This window comes from Microtus pennsylvanicus, chromosome 1 (genome assembly GCF_037038515.1).
Source record: "Microtus pennsylvanicus isolate mMicPen1 chromosome 1, mMicPen1.hap1, whole genome shotgun sequence".
Classification (NCBI taxonomy): domain Eukaryota; kingdom Metazoa; phylum Chordata; class Mammalia; order Rodentia; family Cricetidae; genus Microtus; species Microtus pennsylvanicus.
The window spans coordinates 165,853,223-165,878,622 of record NC_134579.1 but is presented as its reverse complement, the minus strand read 5'-3'; the positions used below and the strand labels follow the sequence as shown (position 1 = coordinate 165,878,622).

At 46.3% G+C, this 25,400-nt stretch overlaps 1 protein-coding gene across 5 annotated transcripts in view; it reads right to left on the bottom strand.

Annotated features, from left to right (window-relative positions):
- The window catches only part of Armc2 (armadillo repeat containing 2), a 114,822-nt gene that overhangs the window by 41,080 nt on the left and 48,342 nt on the right, over window positions 1-25,400 (bottom strand). For all 5 annotated transcript variants that reach the window (XM_075944717.1, XM_075944709.1, XM_075944705.1 and 2 more), the window contains exons 9-11: window positions 22,388-22,490; window positions 20,700-20,920; window positions 6,030-6,175 (exon numbers count right to left, since the gene is read on the bottom strand). In XM_075944717.1, coding sequence (XP_075800832.1) covers window positions 6,030-6,175; window positions 20,700-20,920; window positions 22,388-22,490 — 470 coding nt within the window. The remainder of the gene's footprint in view (window positions 1-6,029; window positions 6,176-20,699; window positions 20,921-22,387; window positions 22,491-25,400) is intronic.

The following is a 25,400-nucleotide window of genomic DNA, read 5'->3' as shown; positions in this document are numbered from 1 at the left end:
ATTCAGTGATTATCAAGTGAGGAGCAGAGCAAGTGCAAAGGTGTGATGTGATGTGTGATGTGATGTGTGAGTGTGATGTGATGTGTGATGTGATGTGATGTGTGATGTGATGTGATGTGTGAGTGTGATGTGATGTGTGAGTGTGATATGATGTGTGATGTGATGTGTGATGTGATGTGATGTGATGTGTGATGTGATGTGTGATGTGTGATGTGATGTGTGAGTGTGATGTGATGTGTGATGTGATGTGTGATGTGATGTGATGTGTGAGTGTGATGTGATGTGATGTGTGATGTGATGTGTGATGTGATGTGATGTGTGATGTGTGATGTGATGTGTGATGTGATGTGATGTGTGATGTGTGATGTGATGTGTGATGTGATGTGATGTGATGTGATGTGTGATGTGATGTGATGTGTGATGTGTGATGTGATGTGTGAGTGTGATGTGATGTGTGATGTGTGATGTGATGTGTGATGTGATGTGATGTGATGTGATGTGTGATGTGATGTGATGTGTGATGTGATGTGATGTGTGATGTGATGTGATGTGTGATGTGATGTGATGTGTGATGTGATGTGTGATTGTGATGTGATGTGTGATGTGATGTGATGTGTGATGTGATGTGTGATGTGATGTGTGATGTGATGTGATGTGTGATGTGATGTGATGTGATGTGTGATGTGATGTGTGATGTGATGTGATGTGTGATGTGATGTGTGATGTGTGATGTGATGTGTGATATGATGTGTGAGTGTGATGTGTGTGTGATGTGATGTGTGATGTGATGTGATGTGTGATGTGATGTGATGTGTGATGTGATGTGTGATGTGTGATATGATGTGTGATGTGATGTGTGATGTGATGTGATGTGATGTGTGATGTGATGTGTGATGTGATGTGATGTGTGATGTGATGTGTGATGTGTGATGTGATGTGTGAGTGTGATGTGATGTGTGATATGATGTGTGAGTGTGATGTGTGATGTGATGTGATGTGTGATGTGTGATGTGATGTGTGATGTGTGATGTGATGTGTGATGTGATGTGTGATGTGATGTGATGTGATGTGATGTGTGATGTGATGTGTGATGTGATGTGTGATGTGATGTGTGTGATGTGATGTGATGTGATGTGTGATGTGATGTGTGATGTGTGATGTGATGTGTTATGTGTGAGTGTGTTGTGATGTGTGATGTGATGTGTGATGTGATGTGTGATGTGATGTGATGTGAGTGTGATGTGATGTGATGTGATGTGTGATGTGATGTGTGATGTGATGTGATGTGATGTGTGATGTGTGATGTGTGATGTGATGTGTGATGTGATGTGATGTGAGTGTGATGTGATGTGATGTGATGTGATGTGTGATGTGATGTGTGATGTGATGTGTGATGTGTGATGTGTTGTGATGTGATGTGATGTGTGATGTGATGTGATGTGTGATGTGATGTGATGTGATGTGATGTGATGTGATGTGTGATGTGATGTGATGTGAGTGTGATGTGATGTGATGTGATGTGATGTGTGATGTGATGTGATGTGTGATGTGATGTGATGTGATGTGATGTGGATGTGATGTGTGATGTGATGTGATGTGTGATGTGATGTGATGTGTGATGTGATGTGTGATGTGTGAGTGTGATGTGATGTGTGATGTGATGTGTGATGTGATGTGATGTCATGTGATGTGATGTGTGATGTGATGTGTGATGTGATGTGATGTGTGATGTGATGTGTGATGTGTGATGTGATGTGTGAGTGTGATGTGATGTGTGATATGATGTGTGAGTGTGATGTGTGTGTGATGTGATGTGTGATGTGATGTGATGTGTGATGTGATGTGATGTGTGATGTGTGATGTGATGTGTGATGTGTGATGTGATGTGTGATGTGATGTGTGATGTGATGTGATGTGATGTGTGATGTGATGTGATGTGATGTGTGATGTGATGTGTGATGTGTGATGTGATGTGTGATGTGATGTGATGTGTGATGTGATGTGATGTGTGATGTGATGTGATGTGATGTGTGATGTGATGTGTGATGTGATGTGATGTGTGATGTGATGTGATGTGTGATGTGATGTGATGTGATGTGTGATGTGATGTGATGTGTGATGTGTGATGTGATGTGTGATGTGATGTGTGATGTGATGTGATGTGATGTGTGATGTGATGTGATGTGATGTGTGATGTGATGTGTGATGTGTGATGTGATGTGTGATGTGATGTGATGTGATGTGATGTGAGTGTGATGTGATGTGATGTGATGTGTGATGTGATGTGTGATGTGATGTGATGTGATGTGTGATGTGTGATGTGTGATGTGATGTGTGATGTGATGTGATGTGAGTGTGATGTGATGTGATGTGATGTGATGTGTGATGTGATGTGTGATGTGATGTGATGTGTGATGTGATGTGGATGTGATGTGTGATGTGATGTGATGTGATGTGTGATGTCATGTGATGTGTGATGTGATGTGTGATGTGTGAGTGTGATGTGATGTGTGATGTGATGTGTGATGTGATGTGATGTCATGTGATGTGATGTGTGATGTGATGTGTGATGTGATGTGATGTGTGATGTGATGTGATGTGTGATGTGATGTGATGTGTGATGTGATGTGATGTGATGTGTGATGTGATGTGTGATGTGATGTGATGTGTGATGTGATGTGATGTGTGATGTGATGTGATGTGATGTGTGATGTGATGTGATGTGTGATGTGATATGATTTGTGATGTGATGTGATGTTTGATGTGATGTGATGTGTGATGTGATGTGATGTGTGATGTGATGTGTGATGTGATGTGGATGTGATGTGTGATGTGATGTGGATGTGATGTGATGTGTGATGTGATGTGATGTGTGATGTAATGTGATGTGTGATGTGATGTGATGTGTGATGTGATGTGATGTGATGTGTGATGTGATGTGATGTGTGATGTGATGTGTGATGTGATGTGATGTGTGTGATGTGATGTGTGATGTGATGTGTGATGTGATGTGTGATGTGATGTGATGTGTGATGTGTGATGTGATGTGTGATGTGATGTGATGTGATGTGATGTGTGATGTGATGTGATGTGTGATGTGATGTGATGTGTGATGTGATGTGATGTGTGATGTGATGTGTGATGTGATGTGATGTGTGATGTGATGTGATGTGTGAGTGTGATGTGATGTGTGATGTGATGTGATGTGTGAGTGTGATGTGATGTGTGATGTGATGTGATGTGTGATGTGTTGTGATGTGATGTGTGATGTGATGTGATGTGATGTGATGTGTGATGTGATGTGTGTGATGTGTTGTGATGTGATGTGTGATGTGATGTGATGTGATGTGATGTGTGATGTGATGTGTGATGTGTGAGTGTGATGTGATGTGTGATGTGATGTGATGTGATGTGATGTGTGATGTGATGTGTGATGTGATGTGTGTGATGTGATGTGTGATGTGATGTGTGATGTGATGTGTGTGATGTGATGTGTGATGTGATGTGTGATGTGTTGTGATGTGATGTGTGATGTGATGTGATGTGATGTGATGTGTGATGTGATGTGATGTGATGTGATGTGTGATGTGATGTGTGATGTGTGAGTGTGATGTGATGTGTGATGTGATGTGATGTGATGTGATGTGTGATGTGATGTGTGATGTGATGTGTGATGTGATGTGTGTGATGTGATGTGTGATGTGATGTGTGATGTGATGTGTGATGTGATGTGTGTGATGTGATGTGATGTGATGTGATGTGTGATGTGATGTGTGATGTGTGATGTGATGTGATGTGTGATGTGATGTGATGTGATGTGATGTGATGTGTGATGTGATGTGATGTGTGATGTGATGTGTGATGTGATGTGTGATGTGATGTGTGATGTGATGTGTGTGATGTGATGTGTGATGTGATGTGTGATGTGATGTGTGATGTGATGTGATGTGATGTGTGATGTGATGTGTGATGTGATGTGATGTGTGATGTGATGTGTGATGTGATGTGTGAGTGTGATGTGATGTGATATGATGTGTGATGTGATGTGATGTGTGATGTGATGTGTGATGTGTGATGTGATGTGTGATGTCATGTGATGTGATGTGATGTGTGATGTGACGTGTGATGTGGATGTGATGTGGATGTGGATGTGTGAGTCTGAGTTCAAACGACTGACACGAAATTCTAAGGATATGATGTGAGAATCGAGCTGCCCAGGCCACAGTCCATGCAGCAACTTTGCCCTCTGGCAGACATCCACAGCACCCACGGAGCACTGCTTGCCTGTAAGTCTCTACCTTACAGACTTGCAGGTGTCACCTGGAGAAGTAGTTTATATCAAAAGGGGGTGCCTGACATTTATCCTGCCCCCCCCACATCCCGCCTCCCGCCTGAGAACCAGAGCACCTGGCTACAGTTGTGTGCTGTGAAAATGCCCTCAGCCTCAGAATGGTAAAACAAAAGTCACCACTTCTGCCATGCCGGCTCTTAGTTCTCTCTTCTGATGCCCCACCTGCTGTGGACTATTAGTTTAAGATGTGTTCAATTCATTCACGCTGTAGAATATTTGTTTATTGATGCAAAGATGTGTTGCATTCTTTTATGTTGCATTTGGTTAACTCTGAAAAGCTATTTTACTTTGCCTGCCTAAAACACCTGATTGGTCTAATAAAGAGCTGAATGGCCAATGGCTAGGCAGGAGAAAGGATAGGTGGGGTTGGCCGGCAGGGAGAATAAATAGGAGGAGAAACCTATAGAAGAGAGGAGGAGGAGGCCAGGGGCCAGAACAGCCAGTCACAGAGTAAGGAGGAAAGAAAGATATAGAGAATAGAGAAAGGTTAAAAAGCCCAGAGGCAAAACATAGTTAAAGAGAAACAGGATAATTTATTTAGAAAAGCTTGTTAGAAACAAGCCAAGTTAAGGCTGGGAATTCATAAGTAATAATGTCTCCAAGTATTTATTTGGGAGCTGGGTGGCAGGTCCCCAAAAGTTAAAAAAAAATCCAACTATCTGTCTGCCTTCCCGAGGCATTAATATCCTAACGACTCCACACTCCAGCAGTCTGTCTCAGGGCCCTTCTTGGGCCCACCAGAGATCTTTCAAAAACAACTATTACAAATTAAACCAGATCACATCTGAATCTGCAATCTCCTTTTTGAGATAAAGCCCTTGAGTGTTATTTCCAGTATGCCAAAAATTGTGATGTGTTTTGTGGTACATTGTTCTTTATTCCAAGGGGCGACAAAAACATCCAAGCAAAGTAACACACCCATGAGGCTAGTAGAGCCTTCCTAAGGGAGAGACTGGCGGCAAGCAGAGAGTGACATTACTCTCACACAAGAGGTCAGCCTCAACTGGGCATTTTAGATTACCTTCACAATGTTGTCTGTAGATGAGCACAATGGGGAGGGAGGCTCCTTCCTAGTTATACACACACACACTAGAGGGAACTCAAGATGCATGTTCACGCTTGCTCCAGCTGGCTTCTCTTTGCCGTGATAAAACAGTGACTGACTCAGACCAACTCAGGGTAGGAAAGGGCTTGTTTGATGGCCCTGTCACAGGCCATTACCGAAGGAAGGGAAGTCAGGGTGGACATTGAAGCAGGAACTGAATCTGGGGCCATGGAGAATGCAGTCCAGGGCTTGCCTCCCACAGCTTGCTCCACCAACCTTCTAGATAGCCCAGGTCCACCTGTCCAGATGTGCTTCCCACAGCGCTGGGCCACCCCACATTAATCAAGCAATGCAAGCGGGCGTACCCACTGGCCCATCTTCTGGCGACCATTTCTCAGCTGAGGTTTCTTCTTTCCTGCTGACCTCCACCTGTCCAGATGTGCTTCCCACAGCGCTGGGCCACCCCACACTAATCAAGCAATGCAAGCGGGCGTACCCACTGGCCCATCTGCTGGCGACCATTTCTCAGCTGAGGTTTCTTCTTTCCTGCTGACCTGACTTCATACCAGGGTCACAAAGACTAACCCGTGCGGCATTTTTAATGAGGGGTTTTCGCTGCCTTGGTCTACCTACCTGAATATTCTGGCGATGTTGGTACAGACATCCTTGTCATCCATGTAGTGTTCCAGCACTGTGCAGAGCTGGGGGAAAGCCCCGAGGCTCAGGAGCTTGCTTCTCGTCAGAGGTGAGTCGGCCAGGTTTCTCAGCGTGGCAGTTGTCTAGGAGAACGTGAGTTGTCATTTTATTAAAACTTAAAATCAGGGCAACCACAAGGAAACCCACACCTCCTGGTAGTGCCCCTGGGGGCGTGGGGTGGGGGAGTGGTGGTGCTGGGCACGGGTAGTGCGTTCAGTTCAGTTGTGAAGAATGGGAGACCGCTGGTGTGGATGCATGTGACTATAGTCTCAGCACGCACAAGGAAGTTGAGACATGATGGTTACAAGTTGAAATGAACAAATACAAAATCATGTAGATGGAATATTAATATTTTTAAGTAAACCGTTTACCAAACCCTCGTGTTAAACAATCACCATCTTGTCTTTGACTGACTCTGTCACAGACATGAGAATACTCCATATTTTGCATATTAGAACCTTCCTACTCCAAATATGTTTTTTCGATTTTTATTACATTTATTTATTTATTTATTGCATGTGTGTGTGCGCGCACCCTGTGGGGAGGGGTACCCACATGCTGTGGCACTCATGCGGAAGTCAAGAACAACTCTTCTCTGTTCCTACCATGTGTGTTCCGGGGATCAGGTTTAGGTCATGGGGCTTGGTGGCACAAGTGCCTTTACCCACTAAGCCATCTCAGCAGCCTCCACATTCTCTGTTATTGCTGCTGTTGTTTTTGAGACAGGATCCCGTGTAGCCCAGGCTGGCCTCCTACTTGCTATGTAGCTGTGACTGACCTTAGCGTCTGATCCCCCTGCCTCTACCTCCCCAAGGCTGAGATTCCAGGCATGTGTTCCTACACCCTGTTTCCCACTCTAAAGTCTTCTGAGGAGCACTGAATGATGAAGCCAATCGTTATGGAAGACTTTCAGGCTCATTTTATTCAAAGAGGCAAATACTGAGTTCTGACAAATTTAGGACATTTCGTGAAAAGCTTTTTTCAAGAAAACTTTTTGCTTTGGGCTTTGGTCTGAGGGTCAAGAAGAAAGCAAGCTGGTAAATCTGTGACAGTGATTTTGCTGTCTAGCAATTTTCATCTCAGTGTGAGCTTTCCCCACGGGATCCATGGCCAAGCACACTAGTGAGTCGCTCAGTCCCCAAGTCCAGCCTGGCTTGCTTCCTTGCTCTCCCACAGCACCGTGGTGGGAGGCACCAACAGGCTGTCTGGCCAGTGAGAGATGAGATGAGGACTGGGATGTGTGGATGTCGTTGCTGGTGCCCACTGCACAGGGTGGCTCTGTCCCCTTACTGGAGAGCTTCTCCCAGAGGTGGGGGAGGGAGCATGGGCCTGAGAGCTGTGGTGTGATCGGGATCGTGGCTCGCTCCTCAACCTCTTACATCCTCGTCTGTGGGAAGCGGAATGGGCTTCCCCTGCTCACTTTCTGGGTGGTGGTGGTGATGGACTAGGAGATGTAGGAATGGTTTGTGTATACTGTAAGGCTCCATGTGGAAAGAAGACATCGCTGTCGGAACAGTACACTTCTAAAGAAAGTCGACAAACCCAACAAACTCACAAACTTGGGTGTGCACCTGGAATCTCAGTGTTTGCGGCTGATCAGTGGCTCAAAGCCTTGACTACAGAAAGGGTTTAAGTCTTGCCTGGGCTAGGAGATCATGTCTCAAAACAAAACCAAAAACACGACAACAACAACAACAAATCCAAACCAAGTAAACAACAAAAACTGTAATGACAAGTGCCCTTGCTTGGCTTTCCTTGTATCAATGAAGTGAAGCCCCTCCCGTTCCCCCCCCCCCCCCAGAAATAGACAGACACCTGGGCTATTTCAATAGCCTAAAAGTGGTTCTCAGCCTTCCTACAGCTCCTCACGGCATGGTGACCCCAACTATAAAATTATTTTTGTTGTGACTTCAAAACCACAATTTTGCTGCTGCTAATCAGAGTGTAAATATCGGTGTTTTCTGATGGTCTGGGGCAACTCCTGGGAAAGGGTTGTCTGAGGGGTCATGACCCAGCAATTGGGGACCTATGGTCTAAAGAATAGTTCAGTCACTCTGATACCTCCCATCCCCCCACCCCGAGACTGGAGAACCAGTGCCCCAGTGATTCCTGTCTTTCCCCAGGGCAGGCAGAGCATAAGGGAACCAGGAAAAAGCATGCCAACCATGCTATGAGGACAATTTCTTTTCTCTGTTCTCTGTCTGCCATGGCTGAGGAACCGGGGAGGGGGGTATTACATGATGCTCAGTTACTATGCCCCCTCATCAGCCTCCCAAACTTTAGGCTCCAAAGGGATCACAGTTTCTGTGGGAACTATTAGTTCTTACTCAAACTCTAATTTATCCCTCCCCACTCCCTTTTCTCATCTCATTAGAAAAAGTTACAGTTCTTCTGCGCCAAACACACACTCTTTGTAAATGACACAGTAATATAAATATGAATAATTTGCATTGGTATGGACTTGGTTTATTGATTAAAATTTAAGGTCAATTTCGTTATATGTATATTTCTGCTCTTGATTAAGATATTGTGTTTGTACAGATAATTTAAAAATGTAATGTATAATGAAGAAATTTATGTTAATAGAGAATCATGTATAATAGTCAAGCTTCTAGTCATGTTAGATTTTCTAGATGTACAGAGATGTATTTCAGACAGATAGGTTATTCTTCAAATCTCTCAGAGACTTTCAGAATGACAATTAAATGTTTTAAGAAATTAGACTTTTCATGACAATGAGACACATCTGCTCCCGGCGGCACCAGCTACTACCACTACTGGGCATCAAAGAGGCTCCTTATGGAGTTTGCTAGCCATTTGGGCAAGAAACTGCTCTTGCCTGGACTGCTTGATGAACATGTAGGACCCGCAGAGAGATGACTGCTAAATTTGCCTAAAGGTGAGATGGTCCTTCGGGGTTCCTGCTTCATAAAAGACCCCTCTGTGTGCTGTGATTACCATTAATAAAGAAACTGCTTTGGACCTATGGCAAGGCAGAACTTAGGAAGGAGGAAAAACTAAGCTGAATGCTGGGAGGAAGAAGGGCGGAGTTGGAGAGATGCCATGGAGCTGTCACCAGAGATATACATGCTGAAACTTTGCTGGTAGGCCACGACCTTGTGGTGATACACAGACTAATAGAAAAGGGTTAAATTAAGATGTAAAAGTTAGCCAATAAGAAGCTAGAGCTAATGGGCCAAGCAGTGTTTTAATTAATTTAGTTTCTGTGTGGTTATTTTGGTTCTGGGCAGCCTGGACAAACAAGCAGCCTCCCAGACCCAGTGGCTGGACATAATGGCTCATACCTGTAATCACAACACTCTAAAGGCTGAGTCAGGGGGATTGTGAGTTGATACCAAGCTGGGCTACATAATAAGTTAGAGCCAGCCTGGAGTGAGATCCTATCCCCTATTCCCCAAAAGGCCCACAACAGGAGTGGAGGCACACCTGAATACATCCTATGTCATAGGACTTAAGTCCCTGTCTGCACCTGCTGTATTGCAGGGTGTGCACACATTAGAGGGGTAATGTATGATATCTTAAGCATTTCCACATTTGTCAACTGTGGTGCTGGCAGGAAAAAATGTGTTAAGCTTATATACCTGCGTGAAAACCACCTAGTAACGCCTCAGCATGTGATGCCATCAGTCTGGGTGCCCGGGTCCACAAAGTTCCCCCTGCTTTCTGCTCTCTGTCACCTGAAGCCCTGGTGACTGTGTCCATTCGTCTCAGGATAAGACTTGGTGGCTCGACGATGACCTCGAGATCTGGTTGTTCCCAATCACTCAAACGTCACCTCCTGCCACAGACCCCACAAGAACTCAACTCTAAACTCTCGCTGCCTGTCTACTCTGAGCCAGGAGCTTCCAGGGGGCAGGTGTTGTGTTTGTCTTTTTGCCACTGAGCCCCCAGGTTCAAGACTGGTGTGAACACATACAAAAGAAAGCCCCTCTGCTCAGCGCCTGCTCTGGCTTCCACCATCTCTCCCACAACTTCATCTCCTGCCAATCTCTAAAGCCCCCTGAGTAGACACCATCTGCCACCGCTCGTTTGCTCTCCCTTAGGCCACTGTGGTGAGGGGACCTCCCAAAGCCAAGGGACCACATCCACATCCTCCGCGCCCTCAAGCTCTCAGTCCGTGCCTCTAGATTCACCTCGGGTACCTGCCTCTTTCCCTCCCCTCCATGTACCATGCTCACCCCCTCCTGACTCCTGCATTCCAACATTTGTCCTCCCTCAGCATGTCTTCCTCAACTACCCCTGCTCACCTGTAGGGCCCAGCTAGCTCCACTTCTTTGCCCAGATGGCACGGTGACTATTCAGTGCCTCTTTTCTGTGGCAACACCACCTTGCAAGCCTCTTCCTCTGCAACCTTTTTATATGTGTGTATATATATACATATTTTATAATACATAAATATATAACATATATGAATTTTATATATACATGTATATATCATACACACACACACAAAATCATTGCTTTTGTGCACCTCTTCTCCCATGGAGAGCCCCTCTGGTATACAATCCCTCCCTCCCTCCTTCCCTCCCTTTCTTCCTAGGGTTTATTTACCTTTTATGTGTTTGAGTGTTTGTGTGCATGTATGCATGTACACCATGTAAGTTCCTGGTGCCCACAGAGGGCAGAGGAGCATTGGGGTCCCTGGAACTAGAGTTACAGGCTGTAATGAACCCTCACATGGGTTCTGGGAAGCGAACCTGGGTCTTCTACAAGCGCAGCAAGCGTTTTTTTAACTTCTGAGACATCTCTCCAATCCCATAATCCATTTCTTAAAGCTTTTCAGTGTTTAGTCGTTGGCAGCTGGGAGGATGAGACCCAGAGGGAAAAGGGAAAGAAAGAGGAAGGGAGGAGTGGGGAGTCAAAGTCCCGTGCACCCCCATCCCCCCACTCCGGTTAAGAGACTTCATAAAGGAGAGGTTTAAAGTGGGCCGCTGGGGGAGGGGCTGCAGTGTTTAGAAGGGCGAGTTCCACACCTAACTCTGAACTTTACTCCAACTCTTGAGCTCCTTCCATGGAAGTGAAACTTAAATCCATGAAAAACTCACAGTTGACTAGCAAGCATGGAGCTGAGCCAGGAAGGCTCCAGACCTGAGCTCTGTGGGTGGTTTATCTGCCCAGGGCAGCCCACCCAGCCTGCCCGGAGGCTGGAGCTGAGGGAGTCCACACTTCTCTCAGAGATGTGTTTGCCCTCCCCTTATGCTCTCTGCCACTTCCCCATTCTCCTTAGTTATTGTTACTTCTTGTACATAATCTCTTGTACCATTTCAAATCCTTTCTCTAGGGAAAGCAGAGGTCAAATGATGCCCATTTAGCTTCTAAAGGGCTTGGGGAGACACCCATTCACAACTCCCAATTGCCATTTCACCAGGAAACAAAGCAGAAAGCAGGAGCTGCAGTACTTCATCTGCAGCAAGGGGTGCGGGGGGCAGAGCCAGGAGGCAGCTGGCTGTCTATAGGGAAGAGGAGAGGAGAAAGAGGAGGATGAGAAGTAGAAGAGGGAGGGGAAGAAGAGTTCACTGTCTGCTCTTGTTAGATGGTGATTAGAATAAAGGGGGTCTAAATTTTTGTCGTTTACCAAGGGAGAAACATTCCATCTTGGCCATGGCCACTTATCAACTGCAACTCTATGCTCGCTTCTCTGATGCACCCCAAGATGCAAAGCTGCCTGTCTTGCAATGAGCTTGCTGAGTCTTGAAGTCTCACTGTACAGTCACTATGGGGAGACCGATTCTTATTTTACATTACAGTTTGGTGCTGGGGACTGAACCGAGGGCCTTGTACTTTCTAGGCAAGCACTCAATTATGAAACTAAACCCTCAACCCTAGGGAACCCATTTTAATGGAGAAAACTACGTTAAGAAGAGATTAGATAATTTATAAAGGCTCAGATAGCCTTTTAAATGCAATATACATATATATATATATTGACTATTGGTATATAATTATCAATTTTAAATTGTATTTTTGATGAGCAATGAACCGGAAAGGCTTTAGCAAACCAGAGAAAACTTTGTCTTAGACTCTGAGAACCCTGGTTTCGGCCACAGCATAGACCCAGAAGCTGGGTCCCCCTTGCTGTCATTCTCTGCTTCAGTGGGGAGCAAAAAAACAAACCTATGTGGTGGGCATGAATCCCACTTCTCGCCCAGTACCCCAACTGTCTCCTTCCAGAGTGTCTCCCTGGTAGTCAAGTTCCAGGAAACAGAGAGCAACTCAGTAAACAGGAATTTTTGTTTTGTTTTGGTTTTTGGTTTTCGAGACAAGGATTCTCTGTATACCTCTGGCTGTCCTGGAACTCACTCTGCAGACCAGGAAGGCCCCCAACTCACTGACATTCGCCTGCCCCTGCCTCCCTGAGTGCTGGGATGTGAGGTGTGCACCACCACCGCCCGCCTCCCTGCTAGTCTAAAAGCAGCAGCTACCATTCGGGAATATGGGGTGCCATGTAGCTGAATGGCCCTAACATCCTATCTCAGAACTCTCCCTTAGGACTCGAGGTTCAGCACGCTGGCGAGCACCCCTGGAACTTGGCCCTCGTTCAGGACACTACCAGGGGAGACCCATTTTCCCAACCTAAAAAGAATCTTTCAGAGAAACGTTTGGGTGCCCTATGATTAAGGATCCTGGAAACTACCATGCTTCCTCAACCACAGCCAGCATCAAGATTCCATTTTATCCTTTGGGGTTGAGAAAGGTGTTATGTAGACGATCCGACAAGCCATCCCATGGGTGACAAAGCTGCTGGCCTGCATCATCTCATGTGCTGCCTGGAACAAGCGGTGGAGCAGGCAGGAAAAACGCGTTCCTCGTTACTGAGATGGTGAAACCCGTGCAGGACACGTGCAAGCGTCCAGGTAGCCCCGAGTCCTGGACTTCGGACTCCTTGTCCATTGCTTCCCCCATCCTATTTGGCATTTGTCTTGAGACACATGTATTTCATCCCTCAATTGTCTAGAATATCCATACCCCAAGTCCACCAAGTTGTATTTCAACTGCCAACTGGAGGACGGTTCGCTTCCCACTGACGCCGTGAAAAGACAAACACAGTCACCGGAGACCATAAACGAGGCCACATGGCTGAACCGCCAAGGCTGCGCTGTTGCTAACCTCAGCTGAACCCCCCTCCCCCCACTAATGAGAGCACACTCAGGCTTTGGACTTCTGCCCAACGGAGACCACATATGTGCCCGAATCCAAGCCTCTGCGGTAACCCACGGGGTTTCACATTGTCTCACATAGGGTGAAGACAGTCTGGCGGAAATACAAGACACCAACCACACTGTGTCACTGTGCACACCCAACTGTCAGAGTCAGAGTTTTCCAAGAATCTCCCGGGAGTCCACGAAGACAGATGGAGAGGAAAGTTGTTCATTCATAAGGCAGCTGAGGTCTGCCCCCCACATCTCCTGCCAGGGGTCTTTGACTACAGCAGCAAGGGCCCCTTTCTTCCCAGCCAGCAGGAAGTACCTCCTCCTTCCCACCCACAATGCCCTATTTTGAGGCTCTAACCCGTGCCAGTGTCCATTATTGGGCATCTCTTTACTACCTGGAGGTCTTTTTGCCTTGGGAAAAAAATGAATATTGGCCGATCCTTTTAGTTTTAATAATCAAACAGCATTAAGAGGGAATCTGGAAGTTGGATAAATTACATAGAATGTCAGTGCATCAGCATGAGGGAAGGGGGTCTGGAGAAGATGCATTAATAGCTACTGAGACAGAATGGGCATGAAGCATGATGAATAAAAAAACTCAGAGACAGAAATTAGGGTCCATGCTGAAGGTTAGAGAAGCAAAACAGCCAGCCAATGGCTCTTACCTCTACCTCAGTCGGAAAATGGTGATCCTGCCTTCAGCAATCTCGGAATGAGTCTGGGATTTAGAGCTGTCTCCTCCTGTTTTATAATCATCTCTAGGGCTGGGATTAAAGGTGTGTGCCACTGGGATTAAAGGCATGCACCGCCCGGTTTCTATGACAACTAGTGTGGCTACTGGGATTAAAGGTGCGTGTCATCACTGCCTGGTCTGTAAAGCTGGCCAAAGGGGCTGCTTTACTCTCTGATCTTCAGGCAAGCTTTATTTATTAAAATACAAATGAAATGCCACTACCTGGTCATGGTTCTGGGCGGTAGTGGAGCAAGCCTTTAATCCCAGCCCTCAGGAGGGCTGTGAATTCGAGGCCAGCCTGGTCTACAGGACAGCCTAATCTGTTTCTGTCTCCACTGCTCCGTTTGGGCAGGTAATTTATTATGGACTATAAGGGACCCAACCTTACAGCTAGCCTATGTTTCTCTTCCTCCGTGTGCTCCGGAGTTTGCAGTTTGCAGCTTCATCTGTGCTTTCACTGACTTCCGTCTCCAGAGCACGGGTGGGCCCAGTTCTCAGAGCATCTCACACGACTGACGTCAGAGCATGGGTGATTCAGTCCTCAGAGCACCTCACACGACTGCCGTCTCCAGAGCACAGGAGCCCAGTCCTCAGAGCATCTCACATTGTCAAAACGCCAAAATTATATGATGTGTGTCTGTCTGCTACACAGAACAAATGGAACACTGGCCATGTGGAAGCTTATAGGTCTTGGGTGATGTTTTCTGGTTGTAGGGATCATTGAAGAGTTGTCCTCGCTGGCAGCTGTCCTGTTGACCACAGTCACCTCACCATCCAAACGTGGTGTGGAGAAGTCACACAAACACTTGGAAAATGATTGCCCCTTGGCTTTGGTCAAGGAGCAAACAGTTCACACCAGACTTCAGAACCAGCTGCTCATACCAGACTTCAGAACCAGCTGACTCCAGAACGAGGCATTTTGAAAAACAGTTTTGTTGTATATATTGGAAAATATATCACTTGAGCTCTGATAACAACAAGAGGAGAGGGGAGGGGCGTGACACCAGCGGGCGCCACTGGACAGTGTCTGTGCCGCTCACAACCTTGGGAGCCTCAGGAGCCTTGATGCCCTTCCAGGGCCTCTTTATCAGATAATACACGGAAGGCTCTGGACAGGCCTAACCTGTCCTGCTTCCCTAAAAATGCCTTGTTGGAGCCCAGCACATGGAAAGAGACCATCTGTTCCTGGACCCTGAGGTTCTGGAGGATTGGGGAAATTGACGTCAAGAGAAAAGGATGCTAACTATCCAAATTGGAAATAAGTAAGTACTTGGGGAATTCTGTCTAGAGTGGGGGGGGGGCAGTAAGATTCTGTGGGTGAGTCTTGGGAGGTTAGATTCGTGGAGCAGAGTGTGCCTCCTGGGTTGGACTATAGACAGTGGCCCGGGGGCAGAAGGAACAGAGGAGGTCACAGCCTGGGAATGAGAGAGGCAGGACGGCGAATGTCCTGCAGGACACTGAGCATCCATACCACAGAGCAGGGCAGTGGTGGAAGACTGCGGCCTTGGTACCTCCACAGCTAGCGTGGTGGCGTCCAGACACAGCAGCCTCAGTTAAGAGACACAGAAACAGGTAAGATGCTCGGGTGATGTAGTGGAGATGAAGGCTGGTGTGAAGGCAGCCTCTGTCCCAGCAGATGGACTGAAGGTGCTTTGAGGCCATCCAGGGCACAGGTCTCTGAGCTGCTCCCTATGTGTAAGCACAGATCTGTGCACATGTGTTTGCATGTGCGTCATCTTGTGATGACGTCATGTTGCTTCCATTTTATTATCCATAGGACAGAAAGCCATTTCTTGTCTGTTTTCTTTTTTGTTTTTTTTCTTTTATTTATTTATTAAAGATTTCTGCCTCCTCCCTGCCACCGCCTGCCATTTCCCTCCCCCTCCCCCGATCAAGTTCCCCTTCCTCGTCAGCCCGAAGAGTAATCAGGGTTCCCTGCCCTGTGGGAAGTCCAAGGACCACCAACCTCCATTCAGGTCTAGTAAGATGAGCATCCAAACTGCCTAGGCTCCCACAAAGCCAGTGCGTGCAGTAGGATCAAAAACCCATTGCCATTGTTCTTGAGTTCTCAGTAGTCCTCATTGTCTGCTATGTTCAGCGAGTCCGGTTTTATGCTAGGCTTTTTCAGACCCAGGCCAGCTGGCCTTCTTGAGTTCCCGATAGAACATCCCCACTGTCTCAGTGTGTGGGTGTGCCCCTCGCGGTCCTGAGTTCCTTGCTCGTGCTCTCTCTCCTTCTGCTCCTGATTTGGACCTTGAGATTTCAGTCCAGTGCTCCAATATGGGTCTCTGTATCTGTCTCCTTTTATCTCCTGATGAAGGTTAATATTCAGGAGGATGCCTATATGTTTTTCTTTGGGTTCACCTTCTTATTTAGCTTCTCTAGGATCACAAATTATAGGCTCAATGTCCTTTATTTATGGCTAGAAACCAATTATGAGTGAGTACATCCCATGTTCCTCTTTTTGGGTCTGGCTTACCTCACTCAGGATAGTGTTTTCTATTTCCATCCATTTGTATGCAAAATTCAAGAAGTCCTTGTTTTTTACTGCTGAGTAATACTCTAATATGTATATATTCCATACTTTCTTCATCCATTCTTCCGTTGAAGGGCATCTAGGTTGTTTCCAGGTTCTGGCTATTACAAACAATGCTGCTATGAACATAGTTGAGCATATACTTTTGTTGTATGATAGGGCATCTCTTGGGTATATTCCCAAGAGTGGTATTGCTGGGTCCAGGGGTAGGTTGATCCTGAATTTCCTGAGAAACCACCACACTGCTTTCCAAAGTGGTTGCACAAGTTTGCATTCCCACCAGCAATGGATAAGTGTACCCCTTTCTCCACAACCTTTCCAGCAAAGGCTATCATTGGTGTTTTTTATTTTAGCCATTCTGACAGGTGTAAGATGGTATCTTAAAGTTGTCTTGATTTGCATTTCCCTGATCGCTAAGGAAGTTGAGCATGATCTTAAGTGTCTTTTGGCCATTTGAACTTCTTCTTTTGAGAATTCTCTGTTCAGCTCAGTGCCCCATTTTATAATTGGGTTGATTAGCCTTTTACAGTCTAGTTTCTTGAGTTCTTTATATATTTTGGAGATCAGACCTTTGTCAGTTGCGGGATTGGTGAAGGACAGAAAGCCGTTTCTTGTCTGTTTTATTTTTTGACTAAAGATTATTTTGGGGGGAGGGGTCTTGTTAAATATCTAGGCTGGCCTTGAATTCATGAATCTCTTGCTTTGGTCTGTCAAATGGTGGAGCCCAACCTCTTTACTTTAATTAAACATGAAGGATGTGCACTTTGTTGCATCCTGCAAATGACAAGCTGTAAAGCCAATCCCCTTCCTGCTCAGATCTATGAACACATGCCACCATGTGACAGCTGGCATGGGGCAACTGGTGTGCCCAGCAGTGGTCACAGTGGGCTGCACTTTCTTCAGCTGTAAGGGACTTGGGTGCAAACCACGGTCCCCAAGGCATCTCTGTCAGTACCAGATCTTAGGCAGGTTCACAGGAAGGTGCTGGAGACAATGACTTAGTCATGACTAAGTAGCCTTGATGTGGAGGTAGTGGGCAGCATGACGCTCTCCTGCGCCCCCTGGAGGAAGATGAATGGAAGGGCTGACGCAGTGAGTCCATGACTAATCCCAGAAAAGAGAAATAAAAACAAGAACAGAGGCAGCAAAGCTCTGAGCTAAATGGCACAGCAGAGATCTGATTTCTTCCTGTTTGGAGGGAGGGGTAGGGGTATGTTTATGAATTTATTTTTTGAGACAACACCCTGTTACATAGCTCAGGCTGGCCTTGAACTTGAACTCTTCTAGCTTTAAACTCATGAGGGCTGACGTTAGGTCCTGACAACCACACCTACCTAGTGCCACCATTTCCTTTATGACATCAGCACTAACTGCTCCTTTATATCAACGGATTTTATTCTTATGATATAAAATTATATCACATACATATAACAGATTGGAAAAAGTTTCCTCAACGAGACAAGAAAGCCCAAGCTGCTGCGACATTGAAAAGTTAGAAGGGTGCTGAGGTACATGTCTACAAGCCCAGCACTCAGATGGCTGAAGCAAAAACCCAAGATCTTGAGGCAGGCCTGAACTATACAGAGACACTCTGTCTCAAAACCTCCTCCTACCCAAGTGAAAATGTCATAAGACTCTCAAGAGAAGCATGGTTGAGAATTTGAGGTTGTCTTGGTCACTGTTCTATTGCTGTGAAGAGACACCATGACCAAAGCATTTATTCGGGGCTCGCTTACAGGTTAGAGGGTTAGTCCGTGGTCATGTTGGCAGGACACAGACAGGCATGGTGCTGCAGCAGTAGCTGAGAGCTTCACATCCTGATCCACAGGCAGCAGGCAGAGAGAGGGGGGCACTAGGCCTGCCTCGGCCTCCCAAGTGTGGGGACTACAGTTGTGCACCACACTTAGTTCAGGTGATTTAATATTTGTATACAGATGATTATACCTCTCCTCACATTTTAACAAAAATGACCATGACTGTATAATCAGAAATAACTAAGTTCGAAAGAGAAAAAAACAAATATTCCAAAATACTGTCAACATGAAAAGAATGCCTTATGGGCTAGAGAGACGGGTTGGAGGTTAAAAGCACTGAGCGCTCTTCCAGAGGTCCTGAGTTCAATTCCCAGCATCCACATGGTGGCTCACAACCATCTATACAGAGATCTGATGCCCTCTTCTGGCCTGCGGGCAATCATGCAGGCAGAACACTGTATAGATAATAAATAAAATAAATCTTAAAAAAAGAAAAGCATGTTTCATAAGCCCACCTCACCAAAGTGCAGCATGCCAGTGGGTTTTTGCCTTGTTTATGATCAAAGGAGTTTTTCTTTTTACAGTCTTTTTCAAAATGGAGGACCAAAATCTAAAATTAATAATCATCATAAATATTTCAAGAATCGTGAAGTCGGGGTGTAAATCTAATTTTTAACATGCTCTCCAAATGGGTTAGAGCACTCTAAAGGTTCAATCCATCCTCGTTAATTGACAAGCACATTTCAGATCCCATGAGTTATTACATCAAAGATGCTATTATTTGATATATAAATGCTATTAAGGGTAAAAATCTCATCTACAAAAGAAAATGAGAGCTAGACAAGTTTTGGTGGAAATAATTTAACTGTGAAATTTAATCTGTCACAAGAGCCATAATAAAACTCTATAACTCAGAGAAAAATTTTTCTTCCTGCCCGGGCTAGATGAATTATACGTGGTTTTATTACCTGCTTTCCTGTGGTCCCCAGAGCTGTGGCATCTGCAAAGCCTATGACAGACCTCCACCCAATATCATTAACTCCCTTGTCACTGAAAGCTGGAGATGTGGCTGTGGCTATCAGTCACAAACAATCTTAACGTCTGTTCTAGAAATTCTCAGCATCGCACAAACTGATACGCAAAGAGCATACGCGTTCCATCCCCCACACCGCCGTCTCCGTTACTTTCATTTCCTGTGCCGAGGATGGAACTAGGGTCTTCAGCATGAGGGGCCTTCTCCACGGACCTCCTCCTCAGCCTTCTCCACTGACCTCCTCCTCGGCCTTCTCCACTGACCTCCTCCTCAGTCTTCTCCACTGACCTCCTCCTCAGTCTTCTCCACTGACCTCCTCCTCAGCCGTCTCCACTGAACTCCTCAGCCTTCTCCACTGACCTCCTCAGCCTTCTCCACTGACCTCCTCGGCCTTCTCCACTGACCTCCTCAGCCTTCTCCACTGACCTCCTCCTCAGCCTTCTCCACTGACCTCCTCAGCCTTCTCCACTGACCTCCTCCTCAGCCTTCTCCACTGACCTCCTCAGCCTTCTCCACTGACCTCCTCAGCCTTCTCCACTGACCTCCTCCTCAGCCTTCTCCACTGACCTCCTCCTCGGCCTTCTCCACTGACCTCCTCAGCCTTCTCCACTGACCTCCTCCTCAGCCTTCTCCACTGACCTCCTCAGCCTTCTCCACTGACCTCCTCAGCCTTCTCCACTGACCTCCTCGGCCTTCTCCACTGACCTCCTCAGCCTTCTCCACTGACCTCCTCCTCAGCCTTCTCCACTGACCTCCTCCTCAGCCTTCTCCACTGACCTCCTCAGCCTTCTCCACTGACCTCCTCCTCAGCCTTCTCCACTGACCTCCTCGGCCTTCTCCACTGACCTCCTCAGCCTTCTCCACTGACCTCCTCCTCAGCCTTCTCCACTGACCTCCTCCTCAGCCTTCTCCACTGACCTCCTCAGCCTTCTCCACTGACCTCCTCCTCAGCCTTCTCCACTGACCTCCTCCTCAGTCTTCTCCACTGACCTCCTCCTCAGCCTTCTCCACTGACCTCCTCAGCCTTCTCCACTGACCTCCTTGGCCTTCTCCACTGACCTCCTCAGCCTTCTCCACTGACCTCCTCAGCCTTCTCCACTGACCTCCTCCTCGGCCTTCTCCACTGACACTGACCTCCTCAGCCTTCTCCACTGACCTCCTCGGCCTTCTCCACTGAACTCCTCAGCCTTCTCCACTGACCTCCTCGGCCTTCTCCACTGACCTCCCTGGCATCGTCTTAGCAGGGCACACACTGACTGGCCAGTGGTCACCACGCTGGATCTCTGAGACCCTGGATCCCCTCCTGCTACAGAGGCTTCTCAACTGCTCTTTTAAGCTATCACCATTTGCACCTCTAACCTCTTCAGATAAACCCTTACCTGGACTAACAAGTTGCCCCAGTTGGGCAGGCATGCACCGTACTTCATGTCCTCATTGGTTTGCTTTATCAGCGTCGTCAATATTTCCACCGCACCTTTGCTGACCATCTCAGTGAGGAACCCTGGACTCCCGGAAATGAACTTTAGAGCCCCCATGCAGTATAAGAAGGCTTCGGGGTTACTTTGCAGGTCTTCGGCCCTCAGCACCTCCAATAATGACTCTGCCAAAGAGACAAATTTCTATGAACATCTAAGGACAACAGCAAAGTAGATGTTGGCACACAGTTTGTAAAATATATTTATCAGAAGCTACATGCAGATGCTCCCTGCTCCTCCTCTAACAGCGAAGTCTCAACTACGTCAAAACTTCACACTAGCCAGGAGAGCAGAAGGAGAGGCTGTTCATATGCAAACAAGAAAGCCTTCTTTTATCTAAACGCCATTCCTTGGTTCTTAGTAATATTCACCAGGGCTTATTTTTAAGTGACAAAAATGCCAAGTTATTGTCTAATACCAGTAACAAAGGCAATCTAAGAATTAAATGTCAACAGATCGCGAGAAGGCACTTGTTGCTTCTCCTAATGAGACACGGATTTCACGGGAACTTTAATAGCAGTCTGTTACTGAAAGGATCTTTTGGGTGTAGTGCTCACCCCTTCCCAGAGGTTTAAGAATGCCTCTCTCCCTAAGCGTGGTGACAACATCTATATTCTCAGCGTTAGGGAATCCGAGGCAGGAGGATGGCAGCGAATTTGAGTCTAACCTGTGCTATGCTTAGAGTGAGACTCTGTCTCTGTAAACAAACAAACAGGCTGAAGCTCATGGTAGGTAGAGGGCTCACAAGCTTTGTCCTAAATTCGATTCCCACTACTGTTCCAAATAAACAAACAAAGAAACCTTAACAACAAAACCCTGCTGACTGGCCCAGATTCCAGCTGATTTGAGCAAGGTCAGATGGAGACAATGTGTTCAAGTGTAAGAATGCCAAAGAGAACATTAGATTCTGTGTTCTGATCTGTAACTCCCAGTTAAGCCATCTGATGTTGGACATTCTTTCTCTCAACCTTGGTTTTGTCCCTGTGTGCTGAGCTCTTTGTCCCTTGTTACTCAAGAAAAGACCACATTGCTTTCCACAGCTGCCTCTTCTGCGGGAACAGCACAGCTCCTCCAGGCTTCTCATCACGGTAACTCTGTCTACTTAATTATTTAGCGACATGGGAATTGGGCATCGTTAGCTAGGCTGCAAACGTAGGTAAAATGTCTGTTGCTCCACAGTGAACCACGTCCACACCAGCATTCTGTAAAAGTCACAACCATCTTTCCAATCCCCGCCCCCCCACTTATTTCTAAGAGACTAGAATTTTTGATTATGTCAAAACCGTCTAGGTGTGTTCACTGTAACAGTAACCTCCAGACCTAGGAAATGACTTTTTTTACACAGTGTTTCCTCAAGTCATACAACAACCCTACACACATCGAAGGAGGAAAACCAAAACCCAGCCTGTCACAGTAGACTCTAAATGCTGCTTTAAAGCCAGCGTGGGAAGCAGAGAAAGACAGCCGCCACACCTCTGCATTTCCCTAGAAACCCAAATGTCTCGCTACCCTTCTCTCTCCTTTCTCGCTATGGACTTGGCATCTGCGCTCGGGTGCAGCGTCCTCGCCTCAGAGTGCTGAACGAGACTCACCCAGGATGTTGTCAGTCTGCATCAGGGCATCGTTCTCCTCGCTCCTGCTGATCTTAAATACCAGTTTGCAGACATTCAGGAGGTTCTTTCTGCTCACTTTAAGCTGCAGGGAAAGAATACGCTTGCATTTCTAGGGCAGAGGTAAAGGCAGGCTCAACACAGCCAAAACTTCCACACTCAGCGCAGGGAGAGGGTTTGGGACCTAAGAAATGATCCAGGGAAGAATCTAGAAGAGTTGGGGCCATGCTGTGTCAGCTATAATATCTAACGCAGTTCCAGAAACATGAACTCTTTAATAACAAGAGTTTGTTTCTCACTGTGGAACATTTCGCACTGATATGTAAACGATTAGATGTTTTTTAAAGAGTGTGTCAGTAAACAGAGAAATTGATTTAGAATACAATAGTGAAGGATGAAGGGTACCAAAGTCAAGATTAAACTGATCTAGAATAACATCCATTGAGGAGCAAGGGAAAGGAAACACAGAGGAAACCCGTCCCCCTTGGCCATTTGCATCAAAGAATTCAAACCGATACTTTGGATTAGACTGTGCTGTCCTCTGAATGGGACCCCTTAGAAAGGGGTCCTCTGAACAAATACAGACTCAGTATGCAAATGATGGCACATTATTTTCCTATTTAAAAAGTTATCTCTAATATTTTTATTGAGTTTTCAGTTCATTTAAAAAAGATAATAGAGTATGCCCGAGTTATGTGTTAGATCCACAATTGCGCTGAGCACTGTTCATGGTTTGAGCTGCTCCCTAAGGGAGACAGCGCTGGACCTGCTGTCTGTGGCTGGTGAGGCAGAGGGAGATGGAGGGAGGTGGAGGGAGGCAGAGGGAAGTGGAGGGAGGCACACAGATGAGCATCCTCACTTCCTGCTTCTGCTCTGGGCTTGTGCACAGTGATCTGAGAACCTTTCCATCAGGTATCACCCCTGCTCTGCAGACCCACCGAGTGTTGGGGGACCACCAAGTCCCATCCCCAACAGCACTCAGGTCAGAACCCACATGCTAACCAGTTGTCAGAGCATTCACAGGACATAGTAAAGATTCCTTCCCCGCTCAAAAAGAAAACAGAGACGGGAACTTCAAAACTAAGACAGTGATTACGACACGGCTTTATACCCCAGCAAATGAGCTGAGGCAAACAGAAACCTCTTCCCACATCTGGGCCAGGGCAGATGTGCTGGCAGACTCCACTGGGAGGCTGAAATCTCTCACCAGCTCATCTTCCTAGTGTGGTCAGGTAGCCTGCGCTCTACACCGGGCAAAACGCCCCAAGAAATGAATCGAATGCAGCTCTCACCCTGTCTTCCAGCTTCCTTTTGCAGTAAAAAGGAGGAAGGAACAAAAACAAAATCAACCAACAAAAAACCAAGAATCACCAGTGAGGAGCACTGTGGCCAGCACCGCGGAGGTCAGAGGTGCTGGCTGAGGCCCTGTCTCCTCCTTAGGGTTCAGTGATCCTGAGGGTCTGGCTGCTGTTCCCAGGGCTATGCTGAATTCCTAGGGTGCATGGTTTCTAGGTAGGGTAGTTTTCTTCTTAAATTAAAAATGATGCTTTTGTTTTGTTTTCTTTTAACTTAAGAAGTTTGAAATCATTTCTGTTCTTCCCACTGTATCTAATCCCAAATAACAAATCGGGCATTTCTTTCTGATTCTTATCCCTCTGCAAAGGGTGCTAGATTTTTTATACTTCCAGAATATTGTTGCACTCCTACTGAATATGTTTGTGTTCTTTGAACACTTATTACAAACTGATATATTTTCATAAGAGATTTTAAAAACAGGGGTTAAACTTAAAATGGCTGCCTGGCAGATCTCTATTGAGCCAAACAATTCAAGAAATTGGAACAACTCACATGCTTATTGCACGTTTTAAAATAAATACTGTTAAATGTTCGAACTGTAACATCAAACTGGTGGGCAAAAAAGTAACTGCAAGAGGAAATCCAGTGTAGAACTTGGGGCTCTGCATATCTTTAGCCTTTGTTCATTTTCCTCCACAGTTCTTAGGATACGGTGTCTTGAGAATATACAGAACTATATCCTAAAGCCTCGTCCAAACTGATCACCCCTGGGATGGTACAGGAGATCCCAGCAGCCAATAGGAAATTGCATAGCATTGCTTTGACGCTCCCTTCTGACCTGGTGGCTCTATCGTGGGTAAGAAGGCACCAGCCTGGCACTAGAGGGCATGGTTCAGTGGTTACGAATACTGGCTGCTTTTGTGGAGGTTCAGTTCCCAGCACTCACACGATGGCTCCCAACCACCAGTAATTGCAGTTCCAGGGAATCTGATTCCCTCTTCTGGCCTCCACGGGGCAAGGCACATACATGCACACATGCACACATGCAGGGGCAACACTCAGAAACATAAAATAATTAAAAGAAGAAAGAGGCACCAACCCACTTAACGCTGCATCAGAACTTAACTGCACCTAGATTCTTTGGGGCATGCAGTATTGTTTAACCTACTGAAGTTTTATTCACTTAACATCCAGTTCATAAGGCCTAATTCAGTTAAACTGTGATACACACACACACATGCACACATACATACACACATACACACACACATACACACACATATACACACACATACACACATACACACACATACACACATACACACATACATACACACATACACACACGTACACACATACAAACACACACACTCACACACCTGATTTGCCCAACATCACCATAACAGTGCTAACATTTTCCCTACAAACATGAATAGTTCTGGGGTTCATTCTGTCTCCTCTTTTCTTTCTTCCTTTTTACCCCTTTTTTTGGTAAATTACAAAACAAACATCTAAAATCCAGGTGAAAAGGTAAAGCCAGTCCCTGAGTGCTGGCAACCTGGATCCTCCCTGGGACAGCTCCCTCCTCAGAGCCCTAGAATGGAAATTCTCTTTCAAGGGCACACGCGCTGAGTCACGCGTTCCTACCTCTGAGGTGAGAACGGATAGCCTATGACAGCTCAGCAAGGGTGTAGTCCCT